The 24,456-nt window shown below is 42.5% G+C and overlaps 1 protein-coding gene across 1 annotated transcript in view; it reads right to left on the reverse strand.

The window, feature by feature from the left end:
• Mocos (molybdenum cofactor sulfurase) overlaps nt 1-24,456 on the reverse strand; it is a 46,260-nt gene that overhangs the window by 16,116 nt on the left and 5,688 nt on the right. Inside the window, exons 3-10 of the mRNA XM_013014851.1 lie at nt 22,285-22,351; nt 20,610-21,248; nt 17,199-17,275; nt 14,316-14,515; nt 7,990-8,106; nt 5,604-6,044; nt 3,133-3,295; nt 450-528 (exon numbers count right to left, since the gene is read on the reverse strand). Of these exons, the coding sequence (XP_012870305.1) occupies nt 450-528; nt 3,133-3,295; nt 5,604-6,044; nt 7,990-8,106; nt 14,316-14,515; nt 17,199-17,275; nt 20,610-21,248; nt 22,285-22,351 (1,783 nt within the window). The remainder of the gene's footprint in view (nt 1-449; nt 529-3,132; nt 3,296-5,603; nt 6,045-7,989; nt 8,107-14,315; nt 14,516-17,198; nt 17,276-20,609; nt 21,249-22,284; nt 22,352-24,456) is intronic.

Below are 24,456 nucleotides of genomic sequence, written 5' to 3' on the forward strand. Positions count from 1 at the left end.
AGGGATGTGAAGGGTAAACAAAGGAGGAGGCTGCAATACTTGATAAGAAATGTATGCATTATCTTGCCCATGTAATTGTAACCCCTCTGTACAGTATGTTCACAAAAAATAAAAATTAAAAAAAAAAGAAAATAAATAGGACATTGGGGAGGAGATGAATACAGCAGGGTAAATGGAAAGAGAGGGCCTGGCTTCTATGTGTGCTCAGGTGGCCCTGTGAGAAAAGAGTCTTCCCTGGTTAAAGAGAGAGATAGACAGTCAAACGGACATACTCAGGGGAAGGGAAATGAGACCTGTAGTGTTATATATTCAGGAAGAGGGAGCACTTAGTACAGACTTGAGAAGGGAGTGGCGTCCACATCCAATAGATGGAAGATTTGACAAAGAACAGGTCAGCCAAAGCCATGCTTTCTTCCCTCTGTGCTACCATGGCCACTTCACAGTCTCACCTGTCTGCACACACTTTGCTTTGGTAAATCTGAGCCCGTCCACTGGCTTCCTCAAGAGGCACTTCTATAGGCTCCATCCCTAACGAACAAAGATAAAGACACATCTATCATCATATAAATGAGCATCTGTGTAAGTCAACGCTCATTATCCATAGATATGTAAGACTCTGAATGGCACTGGAATTTGGTTAGATCACAAAAGTGTCATTATAACATGGCGATTTTCTTCCTCATTATCTGTGCCACCTACAGGCAGTGCCTTGAATCTCTTTCTCATGGAAGATCATACACTGGAGCTGTCACATTCACAGACCCAGGGATGCTCTGTAAAGGACTTGGAAACATTATTCTGTTCCATATGACTTCACGTGCTGAGATCATCGTTCTCTATGCTATTCTTTAGAAATGGACAGACTGGCATAAAAGCTCAACCTATAAAGATATCAGCATAGAGTGTCAACTCTCATTGCCCCTGGGAGTCAACATCAAATTGGATCACTGTACTGATCACCAGAACTGCTTTTTTAAAAGATTCTAGGTCAATGGGGATGGAAAACTATTCATTTTCCCTCTGTGTGTGTGTGTGTGTGTGTGTGTGTGTGTGTGTGTTGTGTGTGTGTGTGTGTAACATGTATTCTATAAAAATAACTAAATGTTAATATCCTGGGTATATGATCTTGAATAAAGGGTACCATAGCCAACTGTGTGTGGCTCATGCTTATAATCCTGACTACTTTAGAGGCTGAGGTCAAGGAGCATCATGGTTCCAGGCCAGCCCAGGCAGAAAGGTTGTAAAATTCCATCTTAACAAATAAAAGCTAGGCATGGTAGAGCACACTTGTTATCCAAACTGTGGCAGGACACATAAATAGGAGAAATATGTTCTAGGCCAGTTGAGACTCTGTCTCAAAAATAATCAGAGCAAAAAGGCTGAGAGATATGGCTCAAATAGAGAGTGCCCAAGAGTGCAAGGCCCCACAACCACCAGCACCAAAAAAAAGTCACATACCATATGATTCTTACATTATATTCTCAAAAAGGATAAAACTATAGTGATAGAGAACATATTTCTGATTGCCAGGCATTAGAGGCGGAAGGGAGACCACAAAGGGTTAGCACACTGGAGTTCTCCAGAGGTGATGAAGCTGCTTTGTATTTTTACATGATATACTCATGTTAAGATTCCTACAGGAGCACAAAAGACAAAGAACAGCCCAATGATCTGGAAAAACTGCAGTATCAAGACTTGTTTTGTAACTCTAGTAATATTGGCCTATTGGCTCAGTGCAAACTTAACCATGGGAACACAAGAAACACAATCATGAATATAGAACAAAACAAAGTGGTATAGCACAGAAGTTCAGCTGCAGGTTAAGGAGGAATTTAGATTATTTTTTTCAGTAAATAGAGACTGAACCCAGGGTTTTGTGCATCCTGAGCAAAGTCTTTACCATTTGTCCCATACCCTCATATGGTAGAAAGCATGTTTCATTTTGTTTTTGAGACAGGGTCTTAGCTTTCCTCAGCCAGCCTCAAACTCCTGATTCTTCTAACCCTGACTTCTAAGTAGCTACTATTACATGTTTGTGCCACCACACCCAGCCCAAAATTGGAATATTCTATCAATGGTAGATTGAATGGGAAAAAAAGATGACTAGGATCCAGGAGAGGTATACAGAGAACTTCAGCTAGATCTGTAATGTTACTGTTATTTTTATTTTTTATAAAGAAAGAGGAACTATAAGAAGAGAAAGTAAAGGAAATATGGCCACATGTTGAACATGTTAAAGCCAGATGCTATCATTGCGTTATATTGTTCTCCATACCTACTAGTCAATTATAGCAGCCACTACCATATGTGACTCTTTAGATTAATTAAAATTACATAAAATTGAAAATGCGGGTTTGGTGTCCTGTCAGCTCTCTACCACTGAGCCACATTCCCAGCCCTCAATTTTTTTATGTTAGACAGCTTACAAAAAAAATAAAAGTCAGCCAGAAAATATTAAAGCCTGAAATACATGTTATAATGAGGGAAGGAGAAAAAGGATGTAAGTGTAAACAATATCATATCATTTCAAGTACATACATCTTTATTTCCTATGCATGCATGAATGTATGTATGTATGCACGCATGCCTTTTCTCAGAGACAGGGTCTCACAGCCCATCAAGCTGGGCTTAGACTTGTGAACCTTCTGCTCAGCCTGCAAAGGGCTAATATTCCACCCTTATCCCATATTTACCTCTTCCTTCCTGATTGGTTGGTTGGATTAGTACCTCTCTTCCAGATATTTTCCAACATAAAAGGAAAACAAACTTTTCTGGGGGGCTCATTGTGGGGCTTGAACTCAGAGGCCTGAGTTCTGTTCAAGGCTAGCACTCTACCACTTTAAGCCACAGCTCCACTTCCAGTTTTCTGGTGGTTAACTGGAGATAAGGGTCTCACAGACTTTCCTGCCCAGGCTGGCTTTGAACTGTGAGCCTGAGATCTCCTAAGTAGCTAGGATTATAGGCTTGAGCCACCAGCACCCAGAAACAAACTTTCTGTTGTCTCTCTAGACACCATTTTACTTACTTTAGGTAAGTGTAATATTTGGTAGACAAAAGGACATTATTTTGGTTGTATCAGAGTGTGATCACCACCCTCAATAGCTGCTCTGTAGAAATGAAGCCTTTTGATACCTTCGGCTTTGATGACCATGCGCCCCTCCTGCAAGTCAATGGAAGGCCGGATCAGGCAGAGCCGTGGCTCCTGCTTCTGATTCAGGCAAACCCCATTGTGGTTCACAATCATCCAGCTCCGATCGTACAGCAGCCCTTGGTTTCCTACAGGCCACTTGGTCACCTACACAAAAGGGAGGTTATGTTTTAGGCCAAGGCTCTTCAAAGATAATCTTCACATTATTGCAGAGATACAGGCAGAGTTCATGAATTTCCATATACCCCTGAAGGAAGAGTGGCGGAAATGAACATAAAACCAAGATGTCAGCGCAAAAAGGATAGCATGGGAATGAGCTGCCTTCTTTTCAGCTTCTCCTCTTCTCCTCTTCAGCTTGTGCTCTAGGTGGGGAAGACACATGAATGCCTGGCATTTAGAGAGTGCAAGAGTCTACAGTGGAAAACAGGTATCTGTTCTATTTGATCTCCAGCTCCCTTCCTGTGGGCTCCTGCTTTCTGTATATCTTTCTGCTGCGGTGGAGCCCTGTCTAGACATGTGTCTTGAACAAACTGGGGCTGTTAAAATAGCCATCAAGTTGGTCTACTTTAAGTGTGTACATTTCCCTAAATTCTTCATATTTTTCTTTTTTGTTGTTGTTGGTTGTGGGGCTTGAACTCTGAGCTTGGGTGCTGTCCCTCTGCTCTTCAGCTCAAGTCAAGCGAAGTGTTCTACCACTTAAGCCACAGCACCACCTCCAGTTTTCTGGTGGTTTATTGGAGATAAGAGTCTCATGGACTTTCCTGCCTGGGCTGGCTTTGAGCTGCCATCCTCAGATCTCAGCCTCCTGAGTAGCTAGGATTACAGGCGTGAGCCACCGGCTCCCAGCTAATTCTTCATATTTCTATGCACTTAAAATACAAATTATAGCCAGTAGTCTGACCTTGCTTTGTTAATAACATTCTTCAATATAAAGAAGTAGAAGTTCTTGAAGAATTGGTTCAAGAAAAATAAATAAATAAGCCCTCATCAAGTCTCGTGCTGCAATTGTAACTATGGGCCACAATGCTATTCTTCCCTCCTTGTGCATGTTCTACAGAACAAGACCCACTTGTGAAAATACAGTGTGTCTCTCCAACAGGAGCATGGATCCCTCACCTACCTCTGCTAGGAGCAGTGGAAACTTAGTTGTTTATGGCCTCAGTCTGGAGGTCAGTCTCCTATAGGACTACCCTGAAATACAGGTCAATCAATAGCCATGGTCTAGCTATGCCCAATGAGAATCCAGAGAGCCTGTTGTCCCTGAGACTCAGAAGTCCGGGACATGGGGCACATGCAGATTGTAGAAAGAGAGCCTGAGGTTAGCCACAGGCAGGAGGGTAGCTTCTAGGAGAGGAAAGGTAACTGACGGCTAGCCATGACAGGCTTCTCATTAAACTCCCATCAGGATTACTGAGCCAGCATACTTGCAGATATGGTATTATATCATCAATCAGGGGATTGATACTAGGGCCTTCTTCACTGATAGCAAAATCAGTGGATGCTCAAGTCTCTTATTTCAAATGGTTTAGCACTTTTATATAAGTTGCAAATACTACATATATGCACATCCTATATTTACTATATACTCTCTATGTCTACATCACTTATACCACCTAACACAATGTAAATATTAAATACATAGTTCTACTACATTATTTGTGGAATAATAACAAAAAAGAAAGGGTGTGTATACATTTCAGTACAGATGCCATTTTTTCACATTTTTGATCCATGCTTGGTTGAATCCATAAATGAATAGATCATAGATATGCAGATCTGACCATAGTTTAGTTCTACAAGGAGGACTAAGCAGATCAATTAATGTAAGTAATTACATGAGAGTCAGCACATCCATGGTCAGGTCCTTGCTCTGTCTGGGATATAGTGGATACCTAACAAACACAAGGCCCTGATTTCAAACCCTAGTACCATCAAATGATCACTCTGTTGTTTACTATCAGCTGGCCTGGGCAAAGTGTTTAACCTCAGGCTGCAAGCCTATAAAATAGGGAACATGTTATCCTTCACCTCATGTGGCTGCTTTAACAATCCAATGAAATGAAGGTATGGCGAATGCTACAGTGAGGAACCAGCACCTACATGCAGTGAAAGTTACAGCTATAATTAATACCAGTGACTCAGAGTCAGGGTCTTCTCAGTAAGCAGCGTCATATTCAAAACTTAGCCCATACCAAAAAAGGCTGAATGAGAGTGGGATTTTTTGGTACCACAATGGGTTGCTTTATGATTTTTATAGTGATTTTTTATTTCCCCATGCTTTGCTTCCCACATTTTTATCACAAAAGAAAAGAACAGGAAAGAAAGAAAGAAAGAAAGAAAGAAAGAAAGAAAGAAAGAAAGAAAGAAAGAAAGAAAGAAAGAAAGAAAGAAAGAAAGAAAGAAAGAGGAAACAAAAAGCTGTCATTTCTGCATGTGCTGCAGTGAAAGCCCTTACCTCAAATGCAGCACAGGATTTGATAGGGTAAAGGCAAATTTTGGTGACAACAGGTAGCTCAGGGTCCCTATTCAGGCCACCTTCAGGTTCCTCCACAGGGGACTGCCAGGTGCTGGAGGCTTCCCTCAGAGGTGGGTGCAAAGGGTGTGAGTTGTTCCAACTCCTGGAGTCTGCGTGGTCGTCTTCCTCAGGTGAGAGACAGCGACTGTTGGTAATGGCATGCTCATCCTGGGCCTTGTCCTCTGTTGATTTGGCTCCAGGCTCTCCAGTTCTGGCCTTGGAAACAGACTGTCCACCTGAGGAGTGAAGGGAGATGGCTTTGATGAACTTGAGAAAGGCCTCAGCATCCTCCACAGTGGACATGTATCCAAAGGAAATCCTCACAGAACCCGTAGGCTGTCCATCTATGAGGTCAATGTGGTCACCACAGACATGCCCAGCCTAGAACAAAAGGGAGATAAGATAGTCAGATGGACTCATGTCTCATGAATTAGTTAGAAACAGTTTTATAAAGCAAATTGTGCCTATTTTAAAATTAGTGTAGGAAAACAGACTTGCAACACCAAAGTGCTATGTATCTGAGACAGTTCAAGCAATGCTTGCTCAGAGGTCCAATTCCTAGACGTCCCATTGATTGGTTGTGAGTTGGAGCCAATTAAAAAGTTTAAGAGAACTACTTCATGGAAAGCATTTATTCAGAGGGGGTCAAAAGACAGACCATGGCAGGAGCTGATGGCTCATGCCTGTCATCCTAGCTACTCAAGAAACTGAGATCTGAGGTTCCAAAGCCAGCCCAAACATATTAAACCAAGAGACTCTTGCTTCCAATTAACCAACAAATAAAGCCACAGATGAAGCTGTTGCTCAAATAGCAGAGCACAAGCCTTGAAGGAGAAAACTAAGGAATAGCACTCAGGTCTTGTGTTCAAGCCCAAGTAACATACATACATACATAGATAAACAGATACACACAGATATACAGACAGACAGACAGACAGATGGAGACAGGTCATGGGGAAGAATGCTGGAATATGGTACACTGATGAAAATTGTACTCATAAATTGATATGTTGAACTGAATCCCCTTTATACAACTAAAGATAATTAATTTTTAAGATATATTTACTTATACACTGATTGGTTGAACCCCTTTATACAACTACTCACAGATAATAAAAACAAAAGATAGACCAAGTCTCAAAAGCACTGAGAGGTTAGGGTCTGCCCAGTGCTTATGCGCTCTCTCTCTCTCTCTCTCCCTCCCTCCCTCCCTCCCTCCCTTCCTCCCTCCCTCCCTCTTTCTCCAGAGCTGCCCTTAAAGAAGGGAAAAAGCAGATAGGCTGGCCCTAGTAGTAGACCTAAGCACTACTTCTAGAATTGGGGGAAAAAGTCTTCAAATCCACCTGCCTGTTATTGGTAAGTTTGTCAGTGTGGTACTGTTGTTCAGAATACATGCCCAGTGCTAATCCTAGGCTAGTCCCCAAAGAGATGGAACAATCAAATGTATGTTGAGCTGCATGTATTATGCTTGAACTATTCTCACACTCTCTCCCTCATCTCTATCCCCTCCTTCTCCTTCTCTCCCACTCTTTTTATAAATAAAATCCAGTTTAGGGTTAGCTGGATCTAGTACATCCAATAGCCAATGTCAACTAAAAGAAACTCAAATAAGAAACTATTCCAAAATTCATAAGGGTCCAAACTATACTTGTAAAATAGTTCAAAATACAATGTAAGTAGAGAAATCTCAGCTCAAATAGAGATGGGGAGGGCAGGGATTCTAGGAGACACAGACTGCCCCAAAGCAAGGAAGAGTGCCAATCTCCCCAACCCAGAGGGAGAGCAATTGCCCCTAGGAGATTGCCTTCAAGGAAGACAAACTACTTTAGGACATCTTCTAGAACATCCTTTTGTTAACAGTGCCCTTTCTTTCCAATTTTACCCTCAAATTAAAAAAATGAATCAGAAAATTCTGCCACAGAGAAATCTTAAAAGTATTTTCTAGGGCTGGGAATGTGACTTAGTGGTAGAGTGTTTGCCTACCATCTATGAAGCCCTGGATTTGGTTCCTCATCACCATAAAAGCAGAAAAAGCCAGAAGTGGTGCTGTGGCTCAAGTGGTAGAGTGCTAGTCTTGAGCAAAAGAAGCTCAGGGACAGTGCCCGGACCCTGAGTTCAAGGCCCAAGACTGACTAAATAAATAAATAAAAGTATTTTTTATTATCAACTCTCTTTTTTCTTTTTTCCATTCACAGAGTAAGCCTGGAGAAACAAACCCAAAGATCCAAGGACCAGAAGACAAGATTCATGACCAGACATAATCAGCTCCCCATGTGGTCCTGCAGATGTGAGTCATAGCATTTGAGCCACAGGGTTCTGTACCAACCTCGAAATATTTCTTGATCATGTTGTCACTTAACCCCAGGTGCCGCTGGCAGGCCCCCGTGTTACAGAAGCAACCAGTTCGCAGGTGGATGTTGTAGAGGCTGGCCATTTTATCCACCTGTGGATGAGGTGTGATATGAAGGCAGAATTACAAGCGTCCAGTTTTGCTCAGATTGCATAGAACAAACTTTTAAATCAATGTTTGGACCTCATTTTCCAAACAACACAAAAATGATCTAAGCCATGAACTATGCTTTAACAATGCTTAATCTAACTCAGGTTTAATAAACATTTTGTGAGATGTTCTGGAAATTGAAGTTTATACAGCTGAATTATGAAAGTAAGCTTGAGAAAGTAAAAAATAAATTCCAACTGAAGAGCCAGCATATTAGCAGTGAGATTGACAAGAATGATCCTTCTGTGGGGCTGGGGACTTGGACAGCTTCTTGACACCTGCTTTGGGGCAGAGTCTACAGGCCTGAAGGTGCCACTTCAGGCAACACCAGCTCAACTCACAGCCTGACATAACTACTGATGCTCTCTCCAGCTTTGGGTTCAGTCAGAGTAACTGTTCAGACTATAGAGGTTGCATGGTTCTTTCCTGCCCTCTGGAGGTTCTAGAAGGTAATTCATATTCCCTCCCCACAGAGCTTTGTCCCAGTTCCTGGGCTGTAAGTATTTCTATTTCCTCAAGTTCTGGGGGCCCACTGTAAGTCACTCAGCATGGGAGAATTAGGCTACACTCAAGGAGAAGATCATTGAATTGCACTCTGGGAAACAAATATCTGCTGCCCAGAGGAGGAAAGCTTTGAACTTTTCCCCAAAAAGTCAGTATGATTTTCCAAGGAGAAGGAGAAGAAGGAGAAAAGAAGAAGAAGGAGAAAAGAAGGAGGAGGAGGAGGAGGAGACACCCAAATAAACAAAATCAGAGATGAGAATGGAAACATCACCACAGAAACAACCAAGATTCAGAACGTTATAAGGGAATACTTCTCCAACCTTTATGCTAACAAATTTGAGAATTTGGAAGAAATGGAAGAAAATATTGATATGCCCAAACTAAACCAAGAAGATTCAAACCAACTAAACAGACCCATATCAAGCATTGAAATAGAAACAGCAATAAGAGACCTCCCACCCAAGAAAAGCCCAGGACCAGATGGACTCACAGCTGAATTCTACAAGGCCTTCAAAGCAGAACTCACACCAGTACTCCTCCAACTCTTCAATGAAATTGAAAGTGAAAGTTCACTGACAAACTCTTTCTATGAAGGGAACATAACCTTCATCCCAAAACCAGGCAGGGACTCACCAAAGACAGAGAACTATAGACCCATTTCATTGATGAACAGTGATGCAAAACTTCTCAACAAAATTTTGGTCAATCAACTTCAACAACTCATCAAAAAAATCATACACAATGATCAAACAGGATTCATTTCAGGGATGCAAAACTGGTTCAATATATGCAAATCAATTAATGTAATTCATCACATCAACAAGAGCAAGGATAAGAACCACATGATCAACTTGACAGATATAGAAAAGGCATTTGACAGGCTCCAACACCCTTTAAGCTCTGGAGAAACTAGGAATGCATGGAACATCCCTCAATATAATAAAGGCTGTGTATGACAAACCTACAGCTAGCATTATACTTAATGGCAAAAAGCTAAAGCCATTTCCTCTAAATTCAGGAATAAGACAAAGATGTCCGCTCTCTCCACTCCTCTTCAACTTAGTATTAGAATGCTGAGCTAAAGCAATAAGGCAAGATGCAAACATAAAGGGGATCCAAATAGGGAAAGATGAAGTCAAACATCCCTCTTTGCAGATGACATAATCTTGTATTTAAAGAACCCAGTAGACTCCACTCCCAAGTTACTTGAGCTGATCCAAAACTTTGGCAAAGTTGCAGTGTATAAAATTAACCCTCAAAATCCAATGGCTTTCCTGTATGCCAGTAATAAGAAGAACACAGCTGAAATCAGGAAAGCAACTCCTTTGGTAATGGCCTCCCAAAAAATAAAATACTTAGGAATTACCTAAAGACGTGAAGGATCTCCATGACGAAAACTTTAAAAACCTGAAAAAGGAAATTAAGACAGAACCAAGGAAGTGGGGGAAAATGCCCATGGTTCTGGAATGGAAGGATCAACATTGTGAAAATGGCAATACTTCCCAAGGCTATCTACAGATTCAATACAACACCCATCAAGATCCCCACTCTATTCTTCAATGAAATAGAAGTTGCAATCCAAAAATTCATATGGAACAATAAACAACCCTTAGCAGAAAGAATTGTGCTGGAGGAATATCAATACAAACTTCAAACTCTACTACAAAGCCATAGTAATCAAAACAGCTTGGTACAAGTACAAGAACAGACCCAAGGACCAATGGAATAGAACTGAAGATCCAGAAATGAATCCGCAGACCAATAGGCACCTAATCTTCAATAAGGGAGCCAAAAAATAGAATAAAATAAAAGACAGCCTCTTCAGAAATGGTGCTGGCAAAATTGGTTAAATACCCATAGAAAACTAAAGTTAGAACCTTACATATCACCCTGTACCAGAATCAATTCCAAATGAATCAAAGACCTTGAAGTAAAAGCAGACACCCTGAAAACATTACAGGAACTAATACGAGAAACTCTAGGGCTCCATGGCACAGGCCAAAATTTTCTTAAGAAAGACCCAGAAACACAATAAATCAAAGACAGATTGGACAAATGGAATTGCATTAAACTATAGAGCTTCTGCATGGCAAATGACATAGCTAACAAGATCAATAGAAAGCCCACAGATTGGGAGATCTTCACAAGCCATACAACAGAAGACAAGGGTCTCATATCTAAAATATACTTAGAGCCCCAAAAAATTAAATCCCCAAAAAAAAACAAATCCTCAAAAAAAACAACTGTCCCATTAATAAGTGGGCTAAAGACTTAAAGAGAGACTTCTCTGAAGAAGAAATAAGAATGGCCAATAGATACATGAAGAAATGCTCAACTTCTCTGGCCATAAAAGAAATGCAAATCAAAATAACATTGGGATTCCACCTCACCCCAGCCAATTTAGAATGGCTATAATCAAGAATCTAAAAACAACAGATGCTGGAGGGGATGTGGCCACTGTTGGTGGGAGTGTAAACTTGTTCAAACACTCTGAAAAGCAGTATGAAGGTTCCTCAAAAGTCTACACATAGAGCTGCCCTATGACCCAGCAATCTCACTTTGGGGCATTTACCCAAATGATCGCAAACAAGGCCATACAAGCTACCAGCACAACTATGTTTATCGTAGCATTATTCACCATAGATAAGGTATGGAACCCAGATGCCCCTCAGTAGATAAATGGATCAAGAAAATGTGATAGACAGACAGACAGACAGACAGGTAGACAGGCAGACAGGCAGGCAGGCAGGCAGGCAGGCAGGCAGACAGACAGACAGACAGACAGACAGACAGACAGATAGATAGATAGATAGATATTCCATGGAATTCTATGCTTTCATCAGAAAGAATGACACCACCCCATTTGTAAGGAAAAAATCATATTAAGTGAAGTAACCCAGACCCAAAGAAACATAGATCCCATGGTTTACCTTATTTGTAGTAATAAGTATATGTCTAGGATCATCTTAGCAGATGAGCAGAATGGCTCAATAGCTATGTACATATGACCATATAAGATGATGTTAGGCAAAACAAATTCCAAGACTCAAGAGATTTTTCTTTGTTGTTGTTGTTTTTAATGTGCTATCTGATTTCTTGTTTCTTTTGTATGTTCTTCCCCCTATGGTATATCCCCTGTTGTCACTGTATTTGATTTTGTTACTCTGGTATTGTATATACATTTATTTGAACTAGGGAAGGGAAGGGGAAAAACAGAATGGTGAGACAAAGGACAAGGGGGAACCAATGCAACAGTGATATATATATATTCAAGACGGTATGTTGGAAATGCTCTGTACAACTTGGGAGCGGGTGGGTGAGAGGGAAAGTAGGAGGAAAATGAGGGAAGAGGTAGCAAGTTTGACACGAAATGTACTTATTACCTTACTTATGTAACTGTAACCCCTTTGTACAGCACCTTGTCCATTTTTTTTTAAAGTCAGTATAATGTCCACTGTAGACCACAAGTTACCATGTGGTTAGCCTGGGCTTTTGTTAGGTACCAGTGCCTCCCAGAGACCTAGGTCAAAATCACAACAGTCTTCACTGTGGCTGTCTCCCCTGCTCAACTAGAGTGAGCCAAAGCCATTCATTCTCTTTATTGAACTAAGGGGCCTCAGGAAAACCATCCTGTCACTTCACTCTCATAGCTGAGTGGCATGCAAGCCTGCCAATGAAATCCAGGAAGTCTCTGGCTCTGTGAGGTGAGAACTGGCAATACTGTTGTGTCCAGCCAAATCTATTGCCATCATCAGTTTTCCACTGACAGGGCATCTTGTAGGAGGTCCCTCCAATCCACTAGCCCAGCTCCCACCAGGCTGGGAAGCAGAATTCCCCCCTGCAGCCACCGTAGTCATTATTCCTGCTGCCAAACAAATTTCAGAAAAGACAATAACCACTGCATCGTGTTCACAGCTGCCATGACTCTGGGAGGACTCAATGGCTGGAAAGACTTTGCATCTTCATAAGACCCCTTCTCTATGGAAGTGTCTGGTACCTCGGATAGGGGGCTGTTTCATAGGCTATTGCCCATCTAGGGGAAGGCCTGGGCCTCCTGTAGGCAGCAGCTTGTGTACGGGTCCCTGATCATTATGGGGGTTTAATATACCCACTGGTGCATTATTTTTGAGAGCAGGTACAGGTGGACATCAAAAGTTGCATTCTGGGGCCGGGAAGGTGGCTCAGTGGTAGAGTGCTTGCCTTGCATGCCTGAAGCCCTGGGTTCAATTCCTTAGTACCACATAAGCAAAAAGAAAAAAACTGGAAGTGGTGCTGTGGCTCAAGAGGTAGGCAGCCTGGACAGGAAATCTGTGAGACTCTCATCTCCAATAAACCACCAGAAAACTGGAAGTGGCACTGTGGCTCAAGTGATAGACCCCTAGCCTTGAGCTGAAGAGCTGAGTGACAATACCCAGGCCCAGAGTTCAAGCCCCACGACCAACCAAAAAAAAAAAAAGCTTCACACTTAATACCACCTTCCCACCAAAGAGCTGTCACTGACTTTTTACAATAGAATTGCTCTTGCCTAGAACCTGAAAGCCTTACTATGCACTGAACTTTGTAGCAAAGGCCTCTGTACATTGGAATGTCACTGCAGTTATACACTTAAAATGCTTAAAATAGGAGAGAGTGAGGGAAGGGAAGACACTGTATGAAAGAATATGTCCACATTACCTGACTCATGTAACTGTAATCTGTTTATCACCTTTATAGTAACAATAAAGTAAAAAATTTTAAATAAATAAATAGGTGCTTAAAATAGTTAGTCACTGGTGTATAATCCTAGATGATACTCAGGAGGCTGAGATCTGAGGATTGTGGTTCAAAGCCAGCCTGGGTAGGAAAGTCCATGAGACTCATTTCCAATTAAACCCCTGAAAACCAGAAGTGGAGCTGTTGCTCAAACTGGTAGAGCACTATCATTGAGCAAAAAAGCTCAGGGACACTGCCCAGCCCCATGACCAAAAAAAATTAAAATACAAACTTTATGTCATATGTATTTTATCACAAGCTCTTACTTGTCACCTTCTGTCACTATCACTCTCCCGAACTGTCATCTTCCACTGCTGTCCTGCGCTTGTTTCAGAAGCTACTGGCCAACTAGGGGAAGTGTTGGGCCCTCTTGTATGCAATGGGTCATTGCAGGTGGACCTCAGTACCACAAAGTGATTTGAATATGCCCACTGGTATATTGTCTTTGAAAATCCCATACTGCAGTAGTGCCCTTCACAGAGATTTTGCATTAACCTGAGGACTGAAAGCCTAAAGTCTTCTGAAGATTGGAATCTACTCCTTGGGAACAGTGGGGATGCCTAGATAATGGCTTCTGCTGTCCCCATAGACCAGGACAAGGAGAGAGTCAGCTTTCCTGTTTCCAACTCTTGCTACCTAAAAGGATATCCTCCATCTATTTGACAGATCTCTGGAACTTAACTACTTTCCTAGTTTATCTGTGAACAACTGTCTGAGTTAGCAGAAAACTGCCTAGAAATCTGGGACAGGGATACATGTACCAAATATATACTGTTAGCAGGATATGGTAGATATTTTGTCAGACACAAGAATGTGATCTTCTTTAAAAGCATTATAGTAAAATATTTTAAACAAACAACAAAATAAAAGTCAGAAAGATGGAAAAGAAACTGTACCTGGGAATAGCCGATGATGAATCCCTTGTCATCCAGTACATTAAAGTTAATGATGGGGCCCTGAACATCAGGGCTGCTGAACTCAGAGTCACTGTAGATTCGAACCACAGGAGCTCCGTTGTGGTAGTGAAGGGAGGATAACATGGCATAGGTGTACTGGGCCAGCGTGAAGGTGTGCTGTTTTATATTCTCCATGCCACCTCCAAAGAGAGACACGAACTTGATGTGAAATTTACTAACGCATTTTTTTCTTTAAGATAAGGTAGTGACAGCTGGTCAAACTTGTACCGCGTCGTAATGACTCTACTGTAAATACGGTATGCTGTCAGCTTCATGACAGAGAGTGAGGTCTATGGTTAAGCTTTGCTGTTTCTGAACAACTTTCCCATAGGAATTCTTGATACCTTCTTTTTTCTTTTTATTTCATTTATTTATTTATTTTGTATGGATTCTGCGGCTTGAACCCAGGACCGCATGCTCTTGCTTAGTTAGTTTAGTTTTCTCTACTCAATGATAGAGCTCTACCTTTTGAGCTACACTTCTACTTCCAGCTCTTTGCTAGTTAATTGGAGTGAAGAATCTCAAAGTTTAGACCAGGCTGGCTTTGAACAGAATCCTCAGATCTCAACCTTCTGAGTAGCTAGAATTATAGGTGTGAGCCACCAGCACCCAGCCATTGGTACCCTCTTTTAAAATACAAATATATTTATATATTACATACTTGCATGTGTACTTATATTCATATATTTACTGTTACATACATATATAGCTAATTAAACATTAGCAAAAATATGTGACTTTTCTTATTTTGGGTATTTATTTTGTTACTATTTTAATTATTTTGCATCATACATAGCAATTAAGGATATATGATTTTATATAAATGAACCTTAGAAATATTCTAAGAAGATGGCTCAGTGGTATACTGCTTGCCTTGCATGTATCAGGCCCTGGGTTCAGATTCCTCAGCACCACATAAGCAGAAAAAGCGGGAAGTGGCACTGTGGCTCAAGTGGTAGAGCACTAGCCTTGAGCTGAAGAGCTGAAGGGCAGCATCCAGGCCCAAAGTTCAAGCCCCATGACGGACAAAAAAGAAAGAAAGAAAGAAAGAAAGAAGGAAGGAAGGAAGGAAGGAAGAAAGAAAGAAAGGAAGAAAAGAAATACTCTAAGTAAAAGTAACTAAGCAAACAAACAAAAAGAAACAAATGTTGTATTCACATAAAAGGCACCCAGAATAGGCACCAGAGATTCAAATGGCTACAATTGCAGTTTAGGAAGATCATAACCTGTTGGGTCTGGACTGTATTGTACAGCAAGGTGAATGTACTACAAAAATGGTTATAACAAATTTTATGTTAAATACATATTTTACCACAATGTTTGTGTATGGGGTGGGGAGAGAAGGCAGTAATGAGAGAGTTCTGGGGCTTTGAACTCAGGGCTTGAACTTTAAAGACTAGTGATAGAATCACTTGAGCCACAGCTTCACTTTGGGCTTTTTATTGATTAATTGATGATAAGAATCTCACAGACTTTCCTGTCTAGGATGGCTTTGAACCATGATTCTCAGATCTCAGCCTCCTGACTAGCAAGGATTACAGACATGAGCTACCAGGACCCAGCTTCACCACAGTTTTTTTCAGCACTAGGTATTGAGCACAGGGCTTTGAGCATGCTAGACTAATGGTCTACCACTTGAGCTATGCCTCAAGCACTTTAATTTTTTATTTGTCTTGAAATAAGATCTCACTGCTTTTATCAGAACTGGCCTTGTACTGAAGATCTTCCTACTTCTGCCTCCCGGGAAGCTATGATTGCAAGTATGTACCACAATAACTGCTTACTATATATTTTTTAAAGCAATGTAATAGAAAAGCCCATGACTTTCCATTTCTGGACTGATACTGTCACTGTGGCTTTCAGAAGTGTCTGGCTCATTAGACCCTGTTACCTGTCATTCAGATGTCCTGTGATATCTCTCCTTGGAAAGTGCTTGTTTTCGATATCTGCCTTTATCCTCTCTTCCCTTTTTCCCAGACCATGTTCACTTCTCCCTGCCTTATTATGAGGTGACTCTCCCTCCCTTCAATGAGTCCCATTGTGGCCTAAACAGATAAGCCACATTCCAATCCCACTCTGGTTCTAAAAACTCCATCTTGAACAAACCCCCCAAAGCACAGTACTGTGGCCTATGCCAGGCTCACTAGACACAGGTTCTTCCAGTCACATACTTGTATCCATCCTCTTAATATGGGAAGTACCATATGTGTGTCAGCCTCTGCTCAATGTCCCCTACACCTGCCTACAAACCAAGCACTTGTCAGGAAAGAAGCCAAGCAGCATGAAAGATGGACACCAGACACAGTAGTTGCAAGTTTGGAGTCAGGCTTTTGTTTGGCCTGGATTTAAATCCTACCTCCCTGTTAGCAGCTTGCTGGCCTGGGAAAGCATTTAACCTCTCTGAGCAGTTGCTCTGTCGTGGGAAGTATTAGACTTGTCATCAGCTCTCCCATGGGGCTGTAGAGAGGACCCCGCCAGAGCTGAGTTATCTCGGGATCTGTAACCATTCCCAGACCAGACATCAAGGACAGTGCCTCCATGCTGTGCTACTGTTTATCTCTGGATCAAAATTGTCCCATCTGTTACAGCCATTCACCTGGCAAAGCAAAGAAACCCCCAATACATGTCCTCACCCCCCACTCCCCATCCCCCCTCCCCGCCAAAGTCAGATTTAACTGCATTCAGCAGCCAGCACCTCTGCGCCACTTCCTTGCAAACACAGTGCCTCCTTCATTGGAACCTCACTGGGCGAGACCTCCCTCCAAGACAATATGGGTAACAAGAGGTAGAGCTAATCCCACATGGACACAAATGTGCACTGACCTGTAAGGTGCTCTAGGATGTCAAATCCATGTTTTAATGCTACCACATCAAGGAACGAGATGGTTCCGTCTTCAAACCTATAAACATGAAGTGCAGAAACAAGGTTAGGCTGCTGCCACTTAATTCACATGAGTTTGGTGGTATGCAATGCACATTTCATTGTAAACTGAGTACTGATCTATGAATAGTTTCCCTTGGCTGCTTTATGAAATACTCCTCAGGAAAGAGGCCTTGCACACTAAGTCCTGCCCAGATGCCTCTTACAACAGTCGGACTGGTCAACAGTGAACTAAGAGACAGGAACAGGAGATAGTCAGAAGCAGAGGTGGCTAAAGGGTTCTACACAGGTAAGTGACACAGTGTGATGTGACCCCTGTGGCCCTTGGGGAAGGACCGTCTGCAGGAGTGTGACAAAGATGTGATTTCTGTATGCATCCAGGCAAAGGATGGGGACCAACAGCCACCTTAGGCAAGCTGTTATTGAAGTGTTTCTTTTCTTACCAAAATAACAATAGACATTCAGAATTCATAATGGACCAATGGCTAATCAATCACCAATAATAATAAAACCAAGTATTATTAACAGATAATGACAATTTACTTGATCAAACATCTATTAATAATTAAAAGAGTCTTGCTCAGAATAAAAGGGGAGATTAGTTTACTTCTAAAGAGGTTTATATTTCATTGAATTCCATCATTGAATGATGAAATGCAGGTTAGGAACAAGGTCCAGGTCCAAGTTCAATAAGCACTGGGATTGAATGACATATCTTTGAATTCTAGTCCTGGAGTCTGTACGAAAGAAGCTAGGTTTATACTGGTAGATAAATATGTTCTGCTTTCTGAGTGTCTTGGTATGGTGCATGCTATAAAGTGTTCTACCCAGATCAAAGGAGAGATCTAAGCCAGCCCAGCTGGCTCTGACCCCCAATGAGCTGCCCACTTTCTCTGGACTTCAGGCACTCTTGGTAGCCAAAGTAAGTTTGTGTCTCTTTGTTCTGCCATTTGTTCTTTGCTGTGCCTGTCACTTTTTCCCACTTGTTTTTTGCTATACAGCAAATTATTACACTTAGGATTCAAAATGTTTTATATTAACATTCCTGTGTTTGAATTTCTCTAACTATGGAGAAGTCTTTTTTTTTTTTTTTGGTCATGGGGCTTGAACTCTGGGCCTGGGCACTGTCCCTCAGCTCTTCAGCTCAAGGCTAGTGCTCTACCACTTGAGCTACAGTGCCACTTCTGGTTTTCTGAGTGTTTACTGGAGATAAGAGTTTCACAGACTTTCCTGCCTGGGCTGGCTTTGAACCATGATCCTCAGATCTCAGCCTGCTGAGTAGCTAGGATTACAGGCGTGAGCCACTGGTGCCCAGCATGAGAAGTCTTAAATGAAAGAGAAGTCAGTGCCCAGTGAGGTAACTTATGTGCAATGCCAGGTACTCCAGAGGCAGAGAACAGAGGACTTGTGGTTCAAGGCCAGCCTGGGTCAAAAGTTAACAAAACTCTATCTCACTCAATAAGCCAAGCAGTGTGTTGCATGTCTATGACCCCAGCTAAACTGGAGGCTGTAAATAGGAGATTTGAGATCTGAAGCTGGCTACATGCAAAAACACAGGACTAATAACTAAGGAAAAATAATTGCAGCTAAAAAGAGGCGGAAGCATAGCTCAAGTGGTAGAGTGTCTACCTAGCAAATGTGAGGGCCTGAGTTCAAACTCCATACTGGCAAGAAAAAGCTTCAAATGACTTCATAACACAGATCAATGACCCCTCTGAACTGGTGCTTTGCCTGCATAAGCACTAACCACAAGGATGGTGTTCCCACTGTCCCTTTATAGAATAAGCATGAGGTGCAGAAAGATCAAGCCACATGTTCCCCAGCTGTGTGGTAGAGGGGATTCATGCCTCAGTAGTCCAGCTCCAGAACCTCACTGCCTCCAGAGCACATCAGTCTACATGACCCTGAGTCTGTGCCTGGATCTGTGCAGGATCTAAGCTATCTCTACACCATCTTAAGCACCATCATGGTGGTGAATGCCCCAGCCTAACCCCATGGGATCCACTCTGGCGGGACCAGCAGAACTCCAGCTCAGTGTCATTTTTACCTCTCATCTACTTGGCCTTATGGGTCCCATTTCAAAGTTTCATGTGGAGCCCTCACTAAAGGCTGTAGCCTGAGGAATCTGTATGAGCCAGCAAGCCAGTGAAGGTCTATGAGGATGAGGAGCAGCCTGGCCTCTGGCTTCCAAGATAACAGCTTGGACTGAGAGGCTGATCGTGTTACTACCCCCACAGGTCTTATGGCGGTTAGGTGCACACTTGTTCCAAAGAGCATCATCTTTTAAAATCACTGTTGATCACGGTTGCTTTTCTTGGTTTGGTTTGGTTTTGTAGTCCTAGGTATTGAACTCAAGAACCTCAATTTGGTAGGGAAACATTTTATCACTTGAGTCATACTCTCTGTACTTTTACTTAAAAAACAAAGACAGCCTTTAAATAGCTGTACAAACGGGATTCAACACGTTCAGTTTATGTGTACAATGCAGTTCGATCAATATCACCCTTTCCGTCACACGGTACTTTTGGCTTTCAGCTTGCTTGTCAGATAGGGTATTACATTGATTTTGCCCTGCCTTAGACTCTGATCTTCCTACATCTGCTTACTGAGTAGCTGGGATTACAGGCTTGTACCACCATGCTCAATAGTGTGAAACCAAAAGGTGCTGCCTACCCTCCTTACGTCTCTACAGACCTTTTTTTAAATTTTTTTTAATTGTGAAAATACCGTACAGAGGAGATACAATTACATGGACAAGATAAGGAGTTCATTTCTTATCAAGCCTTGTTGCCTCCTCTTTGTTTCCCCTTCCTATCCCTTCCCATACTTCCTCTACTTCCCCCCACCCGATCCTCCCCACCCCACCAAAGTTGTAAAGTTCATTTTTCGACATAACGACTTGTACATATTGTTGCAATGGGTCTACCGGTATCCCTAGGTAAACAATTTGTTTTTGCCCTTCCCCTCCACAAATTATACCAATATCAAATACAGTGAAAGCAGCTGTTATACTGTGGGGGAGGGACATACAAAGCAACATAGAAATAATCTTATAAATATGTTAGAAACAATTGCATGAAATTTAAAAAAAAAAACATTTGAACAGACCTTTCCCCTCTCATTCTTGCAACTCTTATCTGAAAGCCTGCTCCTTTACCATTCAGCAGAAGCCAACACTTGAGGGCAGAGTCCACTGAGTCGCCTGTAGTAATTACCATTCAATCGTCCTGTTGTCAGCCTGACCCCACCAGCAGTGTTCAACAGCCTGGACCCCTGTCCCTTACACAATCCCATAGGCTTTATGACAGATCTGCCTTTGGGAACGACACCAGCCACTGCAATGTCATGATTACCTTTCAGACACCGATGACCTTGGCACGTAGAAATCTGATCCTGCAAGGTAGGCAGCGGCGGTCCCTCCTCCGAAGTAGCCTTTCTTCAGTAGAGGAGCCACACGATTATTGACCAGCAGAGCACCCAGGCCAGTAGGAAACCCAAAGATCTTATAAAAGGAGATAGGAACAAAGTCTGCCTGGTGAGTGGACAGGTCCAAAGGCGAGGTGCTCGCATAAGAGGCTGCATCCAACAGCACGAACCACTTCCCAGGCAAGTTCACAGGACTCATCCGCCCACATTTGATGTCCTCTATCCAGGACAGTGGGTATTTGGATCCTGAAAAGTTACTCTGAGCTGGGTAACAGAAGAGATGTGAGGGCTGGCAGCTGGGGTGGCTGCCCATTTCATCTCTTTCCTCCACCAAGCGCAGGTCCTCTGGCCTGACCGGAGTAGAAGTGATACCCCTGGCTGCAAGTATCTTCCTCATACCCACCACTGAGGTATGATTGTCTGTGAGATAGCAGAACCTACTCCCGCTGTTCCCTGGGCAAGAAACCCAGGGAAAGGACTCTGCCACCAGCTTGAGGGCAGCCGTGCTCCCGGAGGTGAAGATCACGCTGTAGTCATCCAGGGTGGTGTGGAAATGCGCTAGGATCCTGCAAAGAAGTGCAGTGTCACCCAGGCCTGCCTCTCACCTCCAGTCCTGAACTGGATGTTGCTAGTTTTATTACATAGGGCATCTGTACCTTTTCTTAGGGGGAAGGACTCAAGGTTTCATGCTCTTGTTCATGCTTTTGCTCACAGACAGTGCTCTACCATTTCAGTCACATTTCCAGTCCAGTTTTTTGCTGGCTATTTTGGAAATGGGAGCTCTCAGACTTTTCTGCCTGGGATAGCTTCAAACTGCAATTTTCCAGATCCCAGCCTCTTGAATAGCTAGGATTAGAGACATGATCTACCTGTGGCTAGCTATATCTCTACCTTAATGGCTCAAAAACCATCCAGATAAGCTTCGCTGCAACCATGAAGTTAGGGTAGGGCAAGAAGAAGTGCTGGGAAGCAATGGGTTCCAAATAGGTTTCATAGTCACCTCACCTCCCAGCTTCCATCTCTGATCAGACATGACAAAAGCTTCAGGGGCCTGAGTCTCAGTTAACAATACCTTTTCCTGGGTGCTTCCTCCCCAGTTCCATTTGGATTTTTAAGTTGTCTTCCTGTTTTACATTGTTTTTAAACCTGGTCGTAAAACTGCACCATGTTCAAAAGTGAAATAATTCTAAACCATCTTGGTTCAGGATACTTTGGACAGCATCAGGAAATCATTTCCCACAATCATTTCCAGTTGTTACAGAAAAAGATAAGGAGCTTTATAAGATTCAAATGCTATAAAAAGAGGGGGAGGAGGGAGAATGTGGCTAAAACAAAATGACTGCTAACACACCTTGTGGGAAGGAAAATCAAGGTGGCAATGCTTGTCTTCTTTCTGAAAACAAGACCTCAGAACCTGGCTCACTCCTAGTCAGTGACACCTGCTCAGAACTGATGCTTCTCATCTGTCCCATGTTTCACTTGACCTTCCTGTCCTCTGGTGCACATGGGGCTTTTGAGCTGACACACGCTCACCACCTTTGTGCTATAAAGGAATTCTATCCGCCTAGGTGACCCGCTCAGGCAAGTGTCCCTGTCACTCACCTGTAGCGCACCTGCTCCACAGTGTCATAGGTCAGCTTGCTGGTGATGTTCTGACTGTGAGGGTTCCCTGGGGAGTTATAAAGACAAAACCTTAGTCATGCTGTAGTCTCTCCTTTGGTGCTCGTTCAGTGACTTCTCAAAAAGCTAAACATAAGGTCAGGTGCTAGTAGCTCATGCCTATAATTGTAGTTACTTAGGAGTCTGAGATTTGAGAATCATGGTTGAAGACTAACCCAAGTGGACAAATCCATGAGACTCTTACCTCTAAATAACCAGCAAAAAGCCAGAAGTACAGCGTGTCTCAAGTGATAGAGCACTAGCCATGAGAAAAATGTCAAGCAAGAGGACAAGGACCTGATTTCAACTCCAGTACCAGAATTAATGAATCTATCACATGACCCCAAAAGTCCATTCTTAGGTAGCTACCTCAAGTCTGAACAAAGACTTGCACACAAATGGTCATAATAGCTATATTTATGAAGCCAAACTCTAGAAACACATAAAAGCCCAGTAATGTTATTTGGTAAACAGTTAAGTATACTATATCCATATAATGGAAAATTGTTTGGCAACAAAGAAATACTGGCTATATCATGAATGAGTGTCTAAAACATGTTGGGTGCGGTACATGATGGCTCAAGACTATAATTCCAGCTGTGTAGGAAGCAGAAATGGAATGATGATGTTTCAAAACCATCCTCTCTGAGCAAAAGGAAGGAATGAATGGACAAGAGAAAAAAGAAAGGAAGACAGGAGAAAAGAAGAGAAGAGAAAAGTTACCCTTTCTCAAAGAAAAAGTCTAGGTATGGTTGTATACATATATAATCCCAGCCATACAGGAGGTAAAGGCAGAAGGATCTTGGTCTAAAACTGGCACCAGACAAGAAGCTCAAAATCATATTTGAAAAATAAAGCAAAAAGGATTGGAAGACATGGTTTAAGTGGTAAAACTAGCAAATACAAAGGCCATGAGTTCCTTCCTACCCCCAAGTGTTGCTCTCCCCCACTCCGCCCCCAACACACACACCAAAAAAATCATACTAGGTGAAAGTCTCTGGTCACAGGGGTCACATGTTGCATGATATCATTTACATGAAATGTCCAGCAAGCAGCAAGGCAATCATGTGGATACACTGATGGTACAGGATAAAGGCAATAGGAATAAATCATAAGTGTGAGTAGGAGATCTCAATGAGGAATAAAATGTTCCGACTAATTCATAGTGGCCATTGCATCACCCAGAGAAAGTGTCAAAATTATCCAACCGTATACATAAAACAGGTGAAGCTGGAGGCCTTGCTGAAGTGCCAGCTGTGAGCAAACAAGCTACAGGGAGAATATAAGGCTGAATTCAAGCCTTAAGAACTGCCACACACACACATAGAAAAAGGATACCCAAGTACCTGTGGTTCATGCCTATAATCCTAGCTACTCATGAGAGTAGCTGAGATCTGAGTATTGTAGTTCAAAGCCATCTGGAGCAGAAAAGTCCATGAGACTCTTTTCTCCAGTTACCCAGAAAAAAGCTGGAAGTGGAGCTGTGGTTTAAGTGGTAGAGTGCTGGCCTTGAGGGGAAAAAAAGCTAAGGGATAGTACACAAGCCTTGAGCGCAAGTACAAGTACTAGCACACAAAGAAGTATGAAGGCATCTCAGAAGAGCTAGGATAACCCAAGAGCCTTTTCACAAATTCCCTACCTAATGCCCAGAGGCTCTATCTACTACCTCTAAGAACCAAGGACACAAACTCCTCCAGCCATGAGACAGAGCCATGAACAATTATGTAATTAGTCCCTGTCTGCTACCCTGCCCTTCCCTTCACCACTGTTGCCCTGCCGAAACACACCAACCTCCTCCTCCCAGACATGAAGTCATGAAGGGGGCATGCATGAATCCCATTGGCCCTCAAGACTAAGGCTGTCCCACTTTCACCCTTCACTGTGTTAATTTCTCCCTCAATGCTCAGTTCTCAGACAGTCACCCAGATTTCTGGAAAGGCCTTGCTTCAGGGGCTAGACACCCACATCTCCAGGGCAGGACTACATGTGTGCATTCACACAAGCAGGGCCATTTTGTTTTGACTTCTTTTTACCTAAACCACCTGCACACTGCCCCTTTGTCATTCTCCTCCCCTCCTATGGTCCTGAACCCTCTGTTGGGCCTTGGCTCATATT

This window comes from Dipodomys ordii, unplaced genomic scaffold (genome assembly GCF_000151885.1).
Source record: "Dipodomys ordii isolate 6190 unplaced genomic scaffold, Dord_2.0 Scaffold25, whole genome shotgun sequence".
Taxonomy (NCBI): Eukaryota; Metazoa; Chordata; class Mammalia; order Rodentia; family Heteromyidae; genus Dipodomys; species Dipodomys ordii.